At 35.3% G+C, this 12,926-nt stretch overlaps 1 protein-coding gene across 1 annotated transcript; it reads left to right on the top strand.

Moving 5' to 3' along the window:
• The first annotated feature begins 5,542 nt into the window (after positions 1–5,542).
• LOC137746135 (heat stress transcription factor B-3) lies at positions 5,543–9,638 on the top strand. The gene is made up of 2 exons (XM_068486215.1): positions 5,543–6,067; positions 8,771–9,638. Exons 1-2 carry the CDS (start codon positions 5,825–5,827, stop codon positions 9,257–9,259), a joined length of 732 nt encoding a protein of 243 aa, XP_068342316.1. The 5' UTR covers positions 5,543–5,824; the 3' UTR covers positions 9,260–9,638.
• The last annotated feature ends 3,288 nt before the right edge of the window (positions 9,639–12,926 follow it).

The raw sequence follows: 12,926 nt of genomic DNA, 5'->3' as shown, positions 1-12,926 counted from the left end.
ACCTTGATCCTAGCTCTTGATACCAATTGTTGAAAAAACCCCTTTCACTGGACCTTGTTCTTTGATGTAACCAACGGCAATAGACTAAACTAGCAAATATAGAAAACTTAGAAACACACAAGAATTATACTGGTTCAGCAGAACTTATGCCTACGTCCAGTTGTGATTTCCCTAGGTAGACAAATCACCGCTTCTTTAATTAATAATAGAGATTACAGAACTTATGCAAACCCTAGAACTAATCTCAAACCTCTCTGCTGTTTGGCTGTTTTCTCTCTCTGCTGAAAATCAGCCTTGCCGCACCCTATTTATAGATATAGGGTTGGCTTACATGTCCTTTACAGATTATAATTCCTATTCTAACTGGAATAGGAATTTAGACTTCCTTTCCAATTCCAAATAGACTTCTAGGATTTCTAATCTACATTGAATAAGGAAACTAAGATTCTTTCCTAGCCCTTTTAGGAGAAGAATTGGTGCACCCTTTCCCTAAAACAATCCTAAACAGAAAAGGACACAAATTGACGAGCCAAAAACTAACATTACTGATCAATAATTCAAGCATCCTGGTCTATGTATCATTATTGCTTCTTATTGCTTCTAGTAAATCATTCATTTTCTAGCCAATCGACTGCTCGACCTGTCGATATTGTTCATCAAGTCGTCTTCGAATAAACGACCTAGTTGGCGAATCAGAACCCTTCCCACCATCTTCATCGCAATCTTCCACTATTCCTTCAACAAAAATGCATGCCGTTTGGTTAGGAATTTCTGGGTTGCGAGGCTGTCCGCAGAGACAAATTTCCTTCTCTCGGCGTGTCGCACTTGTAGCCTTGGGTGGTGCAACGATGATCGGATTTTGTGCCTGAGACAAATCTTGCCCAGGGCCTTGCACTGGTAAGTCAGTTGTTGACTTTTCCATGATTGTTTTCTTCTTTACGGATCGTGTCTCAATAGTCATGAACTCCGAAGGTCTAGCAGTCGGTCCCACCGGGCATGCCAAAATGTTAACCCTAAAAATTACAAAGCCTACGTGGTGCGCAGGCCGAGTAACTAATAAGATAACTACGTCATTCAGTTGAATGCGGGGCGTGCCAACTCGTTGGTCGAGCTCGACCGAGGCGTAAAATTTGCTGATGTTGCGTTGAACGCATCGCTGACTTCTTTATCTTGCAACTGCGGCCGAGGAAGGAACAAATCTTGGCCTTTGGATTCTCCAGCCTGAAGACAAGGCTACTAGTTCTGCGAAGTTCACAAATCGTCGGCGCCCGATTCGATCACAGTGATTATATTCGTAAGAGTATAAGCATGTCGAATCAACACCAGATTGTACGGACATAAGTATTCAAAGGTGATGTATGTCTTGATGGTGAATGTGGTCCGGTCGTCAGAATGCCGAACCCTGAAACTCACTTATGAGTATCCAATCATAAAATCACTCGACGTCCAGTACGCCGAATGTCGTAACTCGTAACACCTTACTTCGCCGAGAAAGCTAATAAGATGACCTCTACCAATAAGGATTCAAAAACCCTTCTCGACCGAGGCTTGGATAGGTAACCAGTTGGCCTCAACGCAGTGCTGTTTATCCAAACTAAAGGTGTTCCTCGGTCGGCTGATTCTACGGCAACAGTGCTGTTTATCCAAACTGAAAGTGTTTGCCAATTGCCTTCACAGTGCTTTTTATCCAAACTGAAGATGTGTCGGCGGGAAAAAGAAAATAAAAAAATCTTAAGATGTTTGAGAGGTTTTGCGCAAGGCAGTTGTGTGTTGAATTGGAGGTCCCGAATTGTTACATGATGTCTTGTATTTATAGCACCAACTCCTTCTTGAGATCGAGTTAAAATCATATATGGATTAGGATTTCTTGTTCCGTTCCAACTTTGCTTCGACCAACCGTACCCCCATTAGGACTTTGAACTCACCCTTTTTTTAGGCTTTATTCATTGTTGGTCGAGAATCCTAATTGCACTAGGACTTCCTTGACCCCTTCGCTTATCTGAACTACTTCTTCTTGTGATAGGACTCAACCATCCCTGCTGAATGGCCCGGGATCACCAGACAGCCCATAGTATTTTTGAAACGGCTTTGGGCCAAGCACAAACCTACACTCGGCCCAACAATATTATTTCGAGCCTAAACACCAACACACCATTCATATGATTGTTACCAAAAAGATTATTCGATGTATTAAAGGTGTTATGGATTTCGACATCACTTTGACTCACATCGTGCCTTTTCTAAATTATGTGCTTATTCTAACGCTGATTGGGCGGGTTGTCTGAACACTCATCGGTCCACCACTGATTATCTTATTTATCTTCACACCAATCTCATCTTTTGATGCTTTAAAAAGTAGCCAACAGTGTTGCGATCTAATGTTGAATCTGAATACTGCTCTCTTGTTCAAGCATATGCCAAGAATACATGGATTTGTTTTCTGATTCAAGAGCATGGGGTTCGGTTGCCTTTTCCTATTTTACTTCATTATGACAATCTTAGTGCCACATTTCTCGCCACTAATCCTACTCATCATGCGCGTACTCACCATATTGAGCTGGATTAACACTTTGTTCGTGAAAAGGTGGTCTTTGGTAGTCAACACGTTTGTTACATCTCTTTTGTTGACTAGCCTGGTGACCTACTTACCAAAACTTGTTAGCCCCGTCATGGTGTTCTTTACTTCAAACTCGTCTGATCTAGATCGCCTAATTTGCTGGTGTATGTTAGAATAGAATCAATAAATGTTAAATCTTCTCCATAATTAACGGAATGTAATATCCATTAAATTAGTATTGCTACCATACATGGATTATGTCTGTAACGTTTGTACATGATTAATTTAAGTCACCTTTTTACATCAACAATAAAAGTTGAAATTCCATATGTTACGTTGTGACCAAGTTACACATTCAAATAGAAAAAGCGAACTTGTGGTTGGTGAGGGCCTATTGAGGACAAAACCAGCAACAAATTTCCATTTCAAAATGTTTCTTATTTATTTATTATTGAAAAAAGAAAAATAGAACATATTTAATTAAGGTCAAGTCAAGAAAGCCCAGCGCCCAACTCTGATAAAGAACCTTCCTAATTGTTCAAATGCATGCCCTGACTTCTTCAACCTCCCCACTCCTTAGCAGAGGGCGTGCATCATACTCTTCCATGACAAATTAACATGTTTCTTGCAAAATACACATATATACTAAAATAATCTGATTTAATATCTTAGTAAAACAACACATCCTTTAATATTCAAATCTATATTATTGTTTAAGGGAATTTTCTCTGTCAATCTTAATAAGAAATGGTCGAATAAGTTCTTTGTATATGCTCCTTACAATTATTTGTTTATTTCTATGACTTATGAGTAGTATAATACTTGTAAAAAGAAACTCCATTTTTCGCTTTTAACAGTTCACTTATTTAACATGTCGAGATTTCCTTCTTCATACTTTAACTCAGAACATACATATACCTCCTCCTTGGTATCAATTATGAGAAGCAAGTGGAAGTAAAAATCTGATATTTTTATACAAACAATATGGAGAAGGTCGTATCAAGTTCAAAACAATCGAGTAAAAAACGAATATTCTTCATCAAGTGAACTACAAATCATATGCAGTTTCTAGCTACGCTTTTTATTTTGTCAAATCTACCTAGCTCCTTAGAAAAGCAAAGTAAGTCCACATCAAGGGGCAGAATTACCCTTTATCAGCCATTCACACGTTGATCATATTATTTCCAAATGACTAGAGCGTGTTCTATACGAGCTTAATTTGTGTGTAGATTTGCATTTTAACAACTTGGAGAAACTGAGCCATGGAAAAGTAGAAAGTCAAAAACTCATTTCCTTCGTAGAAAAACCCCGAAAAAAGCATCAGATGATTGCGGAAGAAACCAAAATCCGAAAAATGAACGAAAATAATATGGATTGAGGAAGTAGCACGACAGAAACAGACAGCGTTAAATAAAGAGTGTAGAAACTTGGTTAGTCTAGAAAGTACAGTACACCTGAAAAGGACCTTAAACAAACCCTAGCTAGCTACCTAGCTTGTTTGAGAGAAAGTGAAGTGTTTCAATCACAAAACACTCCCATGCACCCACCTCGACTCATCTTGACCGTTCAAAAACGATTAAGGTCATCACAAAAATGTGACCGGATATATATTTTTTCTTGATAAGGTTATGCGTATGATTAATCAATTATGATCCTGTGATGAAATGGCTTGGTTGCACATGCACTGATTCATGTATTAGATCGTACTTTTCATACCAATATCACATGTATTGCATTATTAATTACATTGTCGATCACATCTCTTAAATTATAGAGTTTAGTTTTATTGATATATACGCCATGTTTATAAAAACAATGTGGCAATAAATATAGTACAAAGAGAAATGCTAGCAACATTCTCATTCTTCTCGGCTCTTTTTTCTTATCTTAAAATGTTGTCTATGATCTGAACCATATATTTCTAGGTCTTCCTATAAAGATTACAATTGCAAAACATTAACTAAGTTCAAAATTATTTAGTCATCTAACGATTATCCAATAAGTAGGCAAATCATGTTTCTCGCTTAACCTTTGAAAGTTTGAGAATGTTAGCCAAACAGTTAAAACGATTTTTACTTTGTTGATTTTTGCAAAGTTGATCTCTAAATATAATCTAAAAATTAGACGATTCGAATCATCAAGCAACTTGCAGTATATCTAGGCGCCCCAATTAATCCCTAGGCATTTGAAAATTAATAAAGGGCGTCCAAACCTGCTTAGGTGTTAGCCTAGCCTGCCTAGGCGCCCGCTTAGACACTCCTAGGCACCCACTTAGATCGGGACACTCACTTAGAAAGAAAATCGATCTTTCATTTTATGTTTTATTTTTTTTCAATAAAATGTCAGAGACTTGTTGACTACTTGGATGACCACTCATTAATGTTTGCTCCCCTTGTTTTCAATATGTTCTAATACTTTATAATCTACATGTCATTTTATTTTGTAATTTATGTACCTCAATACAATTATGTATTAAGTATAAGAAGGCACTTATTTATACGATATATAATAAATGTACTTAGATCGCATGGACGCTAAACCTTAACCCGCCGCCTGACTAGCGCATAGCGTATTTTAGAACCTTAGGTTGATCAATTAATGGAATATATCAAACTGAGAGTGCACATGCGTGGCAAGATAATGGTTTGTCTTTAATCAAATGGTCAAAAGCAGTAACCACCAAACCCTTTATCCCTAGCCGTCCAAAATGGTGATGAAAGTTTGACCATAATCAAGATCGGGTGGTTGACGTCTTAAGATCCTAATTCTTTAAGTATGTCAAGTGCATGTATAGTACGCGTAATAATATGAATAAGACATGAATATATATATATATATATATATATATATTTAGACACGTATACATGTATATACATATCTATATAGTATATAACCGAATGCGATACGCGTGAGATGAATAATTTTCCAGAGTATATAAGGAGGGGGTAGGCTTGGCAGAGACGTTTTAACCATTTCTTTCTATATAACTTAGCACAGAGAGGAGAAGGGGGGGGAACAAAGCCCTTGCATTTCTCATGAACTCTGGAGTCGTGTTGGGTTTCTATTGTTGGGGTTGGGAGTTCTTAACTGCCCTCATTCTCTTCTCCCCTTATCATCTTTAATCTCCTTCTTTTAATTATCCTCTTCTTTTCTTCTAGCTCGATCTCTCTCTCTCTCTCTCTCTCTCTCTCTCTCTCTCTCTCTCTCTCTCTCTCTCTCTCTCTCTCTCTCAGAAGTAGTTCAGTTCCAATATTAGATACTAAGTACATGGAGGGTGTGTGTGATGAGCAGAAGGGTTTGTTAGAATATGTTAGGAAGTCAAGCCCGCCACCTTTCCTGTTGAAGACCTACATGCTGGTGGAGGATCCAGCAACGGACGACGTGATATCCTGGAACGACAATGGGTCGGCGTTCGTGGTGTGGCAGACGGCGGAATTTGCCCGGGATCTCCTCCCAACACTCTTCAAGCACAGTAACTTCTCTAGCTTTGTCAGGCAGCTAAATACTTATGTACGTATAAATTTATTAACCCACATATATGTGTTAGATTTATTCTTAGAATCATGCATATGTTAGATTAAAAAAGAAATTATTACCTTAAACGTGATTTGATTCATGATAAATTGGAAAAAAAATAAAAAGGAAATTAAGAAAATAAATATATAACAATAAAAATAGCATTTGGCCAAGTTGACCTAGTTCCTTGAATTTTCTCTAGTCAAACTTTTTGGGGGCAAGTATGAAAGGGTCTACTATATGATATTCTTTTTCTTATTAGATGGACTAACAAACTTTAATTTTTATGATTTTTATAAACAAAACATTTTTGTTTTGAGTCTTACATCCGAACTTTCACGACGTTCCAAAACATGAAATTGACATATTTTATGAATCTTTAATTTAATTGGAGCCGGCTAAGTCATGAAGAATAATAAATTAATGTGGTATGACATTGACAGGGGCCTGTCAAGATAAGAAAAAGGCAACTTGCCAATGTTCAATGATAAGCAATCAATGCGGTTTGAACTTTTCTTTAAGGTAGAAAGTTGTGCACACACTTTTTTTTTTTTTTTCTTTACTTACCCAGAGAAAAATACAAAATATATTTTATAGACTTTCACCAATTTTGAATCATTTCAATGAGAGACAATCGCCACCTAACAAACCCAGTCCAAAAACGAACAAATCAAAATTTAAAATTTCAGCCATGTTACTTACTTAACTAAGCCAAAACTAAAAACTGAAACCATTTATAAAAGTTTCAAACTAATTTTAGATTCGTAAAATTAATTTCTGCCCTTCTGCAAAATCAGTTTCACAATTCATACACTTCTACAAAATTATTTTCAAAATTTTCTACACTTCTACAAAATCAGTTTCAAAATTCCAGCATTTCTGCAAGATCAATTTCAAAATTTCAACACTTATGCAAGATAAGTTTAAAAAAAAATTAGTCTGCAAAATAAGTTTCAAAATTCAAGACTTATGCAATATTAGTTTCAAAATCCTTACACTTGTGCAAGATCAATTTCCAAAATTTTAGTCTGCAAGATAAGTTTCAAAATTTCAGGACTTCTGCAATATTAGTTTCAAAATCCCTACATTTGTGCAAGATCAGTTTCAAAATTCCTGCATCCAAATCATTAAAACCTAAAAAATCAAATACTTTGAAAAAACAATACTATAATCAAACATCAAAATAAAAAATCTCAATCATTCTCATAGAAGAAAAAACACTCCTAAATGTAGGGAATAATACGAAGAAGAAGAGGATGGAAGAGAGAAGTAGGAATAAGAAGTAGGAGAGATAGAGAAGGACGAAGGAGGAGAAGAGAGAGGTAAGAAAATGAGGAGACAGAGAAAGAAGTAAGGAGTTAGAGATCCAACTTTCAGACATATAGGGGTACAATTGTAAATGCAAAGACAATTTAAAAAATGATCATGACATCACATGCCACATAAATAAGTTTCTTTCCTCCATGAAATAAATGAAAAACTTTTTCGCTCTACAAAATATAGCCTTATATTTTGACTCAATGCGTAATTTCTCCAAAAAGGCATGTAGAGGTAAAAAAATATGTGCATATCATTTTTCTTTATTTATACTATTTTTTTGTTGAATATTTATACGAATTAGATTAAAAGTTTGAAATTAGTATCTCTTTTAATTTTGGAAAGAAAATGTCTCTAAACAAAAAAGTTAGTTAGAATCTCTCCAATCATGCTTTTTTTTTTTTTTAAATTCTAATAAAAAAAAAAGAAAAGGGAAAGCTATCTTAGAGTACCTCTAGAGAATAATACTCTATCCACAAAAATAGGCATACAAAATAAGGAGCTACTAGAATTTCTTTATCGATTTCATTTATTTTTAATCTGACTAGTAACCTTCACACGTGCTATGCATGTGCTTAGGAGAAAGTTATTGCAGTAGAGAATAAACATAAAAAGTAGAGGGTAAAAGAGAAAGCGAATGTAATTGAATTACAATAATGCTCTTGAATATTTTAAAATTCTTTGGCATTTAATGCTCTAATAGTCCTTCAATCCTCTTTAGTTGACAAAGAGGATTCTTTTAATAAAATTATTTTAAAAAGGGGTTGGGATCGGAGGATGCCTATTATTTGACACAGTTTATAGGGCCCATTTGTAACTTTTTCAACATCCCGAACAGTTTAGATTTCAATTCATCATTCATATATTATTTTTACAAAAATTTAAACAAATCCAAAACTATTAAGACATTCATTTATAGTGAAGAATAGACGAACACGGTTGTACAAAGAAACACTAAAATGACCATTATTTAATCCAACGGTTAATAGTTTTGAATTTGAGTGATTTCTGGTAGACATGATTTTTAAAAGAAGACCTTAAAAGCAAACGATTAAATCGTTAAAATACATTACAACCCTACGAAATCTGTGTCAAAAAAATATGTGTACCTCAATTCTAACTCTTAAAAATATTATAAATTAAGCTCAAAAAAAAAAAAAAATTAAAGCCAAACATGGGTCTTCCCCTCTTCATTATACAAAAAAAGTTGACATTAGGAAACTGATGTGGGTAGAAAGCCTATCTTTGCTAATTAATATAGGTAGGGAATTGCGGATGTAATGTGTGTGTGTGTGTGTGTGTGAGTGTGTGAGTGTAACGAACTCTTACAATGGTTTGGTATTAACCTCATGTGTAATCAAATGCCATGCGTATATATAGGGATTTCGCAAAGTTGCCACAAACAGGTGGGAGTTCTGCAACGACAAGTTCCGGAAGGGCGAAAAGGATCAGCTATGTGACATCCGTAGAAGAAAAGCATGGGCCACCAAGCCACAGCCGATCAACAATGCAGTAACCCAGAAAGCTGGAGCAGCTGCACTACTACCAAATGAGTTTGATGAAGACCAAAGGTCCTCCTCAACTTCATCATCATCTGAGTTTTGCTCTCTCGTTGATGAAAACAAACGGCTGAAGCAGGAGAACGGCGTTTTGTGCTCAGAGCTTACGAGCATGAAACGGAAGTGCAAGGAGCTTCTCCATTTGGTGGCAAGGTATGGAGACTCAGCTAAGAAAGAGGAGGAAGATAATGAAAGAGTTCCAAAGTTGTTTGGAGTGAGACTGGAGGTTGCGGGAGAGAGGGAGAGGAAGAGAAAGAGAGCTGAAATTAGTAAAAACGCAAGCGTTTTACTATCTCAAGCATGCAAATAAAAAAGTAGCATCCATTTATTTGTGTAGAAAAAGATTTCAAATACAGTGACATTTTAAACAAGCTAGCTATAGCTACTTAAAATCAAGTGGCTTCGGTAGACTAATCAAAAGATCATACGTTTAAATTATTCATGTATGAAACGTATGTAAATTCTTATACATGCAATGTTAATTAGAACCAAAGGGGATAAAAAAAAAGGCATCAGAATTGTAAACTGGTACAACATATTTGAAATGCTTCTATTTGTTTAAATCATTGTTTTAAAAGGTTGGCCTCGGGGCATGCCTAGGCGACCTTAGAGACGAGGCTGCAGCATTTTCGTCTCTATTTATGGGCGTCGGCGAAATACTCGCCTAGGCTTCTTGGGGCACGCGTAGGCGTTTGAGGCGTCGATCAGGCGTCCCTTTTTCTTTTTTAAGTTGCAAAAATCTGGAAATTTTTTAGAGTTGCAGGCAATGAACACCAGCGAAAGAGATGAAAAAGATGAAGAAGACGGCTAGGTTTTTTAGGCTGAGTTGGTGTTTTTAATTTTCTTTTTTCTTTTTTTAATGTTTAAACTGACCTCACTTTGCTATATTTATTACCCCCATTATCTTCACTTTTTTATTTGTAGTATTTTTTTAAACTAACCCCACTTTAAAGATATTTTTGTTACCCCACTATCTTCTTTCTCTTCACTTTTTGTTTCTAATATTTATTTTCCTCATATACTAGATGTATATATTAGATAAGCATTGTTTTTTTTTTTTTTTTAATACAACGATATATTTACACTAAGCGGGAGAGGAATTCAGCTCACCATTCGCGAGATTCGAACCTAAGACCTCTCACTTACAAGTGGAGGAATACCACCAAACCGTAGTATTGAGTGGCTTGTTTTGTTTTGTTTTTATTATTTTCCTGAATATTCTCATGATTGGCCATAGGAAAAAAAAACATCTTTTTATTTGTATTATACTTTTTTTAATGTTATATTATTCCTTTTTTAAAAAGGTTATATTTTTTTCCTTATTTCTCTTTTCTTAAGACTATCTATCCCACCCAAGTATTATCCAAAACTCTCATATAAACAGGCACTACTTAAGTAGATGTTTGAAATTGATTAATTTGATTGCTTGATTAAACTTGGTTATGTGAGTTAAACTTGTTTGTGACTATTATATATTATTATCCAAAACTCTCATATAAACAGGCGCTACTTAAGTAGATGTTTGAAATTGATTAATTTGATTGCTTGATTAAACTTGGTTATGTGAGTTAAACTTGTTTGTGACTATTATTTATATATATATATATATATATGTTGGTAATTTTGTGAAAATCAATAAAAGTTTGCAATATTAACAATAGATCAACAATATTTCTTTTAATTATAAATAGGTCAATCATGTATTGTGATATTTAAATACATTTAAAATAAACAAAAATTACAAAATCTGCCACTACAATTGGCACCCACTTCAACTAACACTCACTTTCTCATAGTTTTATATTTGGAATAAGTCACTACGAATCAGACACTGCATGTTTCCTGATTCTATTTTTTTACTTGGACACAAACATTGCATTGCAATGTCCATTTACTGGTTTCGTTTTTTCCATCACTCACATGCCTCCTACATGTTCCTTAATTTGTACATTTGGATTTAGACACTGCAATGCAGTGTCCGTTTCCTGTTTCTATTTTTCACTTTTGGATTTAGACGCTACATTGCAGTATCTGTTTCCTGGTTGTATTTTTTCCGTCACTGACATGTCTCCTACACTTCACACCTAACGCGACTTCTAATTTTTACATTTAGATTCAAACGCTGTAAAGCAGTGTCCATTTCCTGACTTTATTTTTTTACAATTAAATTCAGACACTGTAATGCGATGTCCGTTTTCTAGTTCTATTTTTTTTACATTTGCAGTGTCCATTTCCTGGTTCTTCTTTTTTTCTTTGTTTTTTTTTTTTTTTTTTTTTTTTTTTTTTTTTTGAATTGAGTAGACTCCTCCATGTAAACGAAGGGTGAGAGAGAGAGAGAGAGGGAGAGTGAGATAGATTATACATGTTCTAACTATTTAGGATTCAGAGCCTCTCAAGATCAGTTCCATTGGAATAGAAATCCAACGGCCAAAGCCTCGTTCGCCGCCTCTTTTCCCCCTCCACTAATTTTTCTCCCTCGCATCCCCACACCCCACCTTTGTTAACAAACCCCAAATTCAATTGCAAGTCATCTGTGCTCTAAGTCTAATTTATTTTTTTGCTATCCCTTATTGTTTTAGCTTTTAATTTGTTATCTCTTTCTTCTTCATCTTTGAGATTTTTGTCTCCATAATTCTTCCATAGTTATGAAAAAGATCTTTGTAACCAAAAGACATTGGTTTGTTCGACCCCTCTTTTTGTTGGTTTGAGGTTGAGAGCTTTGAAGTGAGGGAGAAAGAGAAGAGTTGAGAGGAAAAGATGAAGGATAAAAGATTTTGGCCATTGGATTTGTATCATTGGATGAGATCCATTGGTCCAAAGGATCTCCACAAAATTGATCTGGAGAAAATCTAAGTTCGTATTTATAATAGCTTAAGCCCATATGACATTTATAGAGAGAGAATGATAGAATAGTTAAATTCTAACTATTTATAATGACTTAAAGCCTATATGGCATCATCGACCCATGCCTAATTAATAAAAATGTATCGATGTTTAAGTCCAAAACAAAAATATGTCATTGATAGATGGCTTAATAGTAAAGTTTTTATTGACTTTTGGCTAAATTACCTTATATATATTAAAAAACCTCACACCTCAAGGCTTTCGCCTGGGCAGGGCTATCCATCAAACGCCTCGCCCACACCTTTGTCTTTTAAAATATTGGTTTAAATTGAAGTTTCTTCAATCCCTCCATATATGTGAGATGGATTAGTTCAACCTAAATTTTTACGTCCTCCCAAATAATGTACTATGAACATCTGTTTTGAGGTTATATTTTGTATTTGAGAACAATGAAGGTGTGGAGTTGGGGGTTGATGTGGAATGTGGAGAAACGGGGATCTAGGCGTTAGGTGTGGTTGTGGTTGGGTGGGGTTTGGTTGCGTGGTGGCTGATGCGGTGGCGTTGAAGGGTTGAGAATGGTATTAGGAAGTCAAATATATTTTAGGAATATTGTAAATATTGTATTAGTTTTGTCTCCTAACTTGTAAGCCTAGATTGTAGCCTATACTTTTTGTACAAGGAAAACAATATCTACATATAAACGTATCCCAATCAATGAAATTATTTTGGCGTTCTCCAATCAGAAGCGTGACTAATTTTACTGGTTCGACTACAAGTGGCTTGGTGAAAAATATTAATTATATGAAGCCTGTGAAAATTCATTGCCATACAGTGGTGGTTGGTTTTCATGTTTCTGCTAATATAATTGTGTATTTTAGCACCAATACTGAAGAAGCTTCAACACCAAACAAAGGCGCAAGTTGCTTCAGCATAAAAGTTAATAGGGTCTTGAATGGTTGTTTGCTTAAAATTTTTAGTTTTACGCTCCCTTGACTCCATCGAAGCAAAATTCAAGGAGTCCGAAAAAGCTGAAACTGGAACGCTTATGAACACATCCTGATGACCACGAAATATATTGATGAAGGTGTGAGATAACACATTATGTCCATATATGGGGTGAGAGGGGGGGCGAG

Source organism: Pyrus communis, chromosome 9 (genome assembly GCF_963583255.1).
Source record: "Pyrus communis chromosome 9, drPyrComm1.1, whole genome shotgun sequence".
Taxonomy (NCBI): domain Eukaryota; kingdom Viridiplantae; phylum Streptophyta; class Magnoliopsida; order Rosales; family Rosaceae; genus Pyrus; species Pyrus communis.
The sequence above is the reverse complement of the archived record's forward strand: the minus strand, read 5'-3'. Positions and strand labels throughout refer to the sequence as shown.

Excerpts from the sequence above, each read along its gene's own strand:
- LOC137746135 (XM_068486215.1), top strand. The coding sequence starts at position 5,825 with ATGGAGGGTGTGTGTGATGAGCAGAAGGGTTTGTTAGAATATGTTAGG. Across the intron at positions 6,068-8,770 it reads TCAGGCAGCTAAATACTTAT|GGATTTCGCAAAGTTGCCAC; the intron begins GTACGTATAAAT and ends GCGTATATATAG.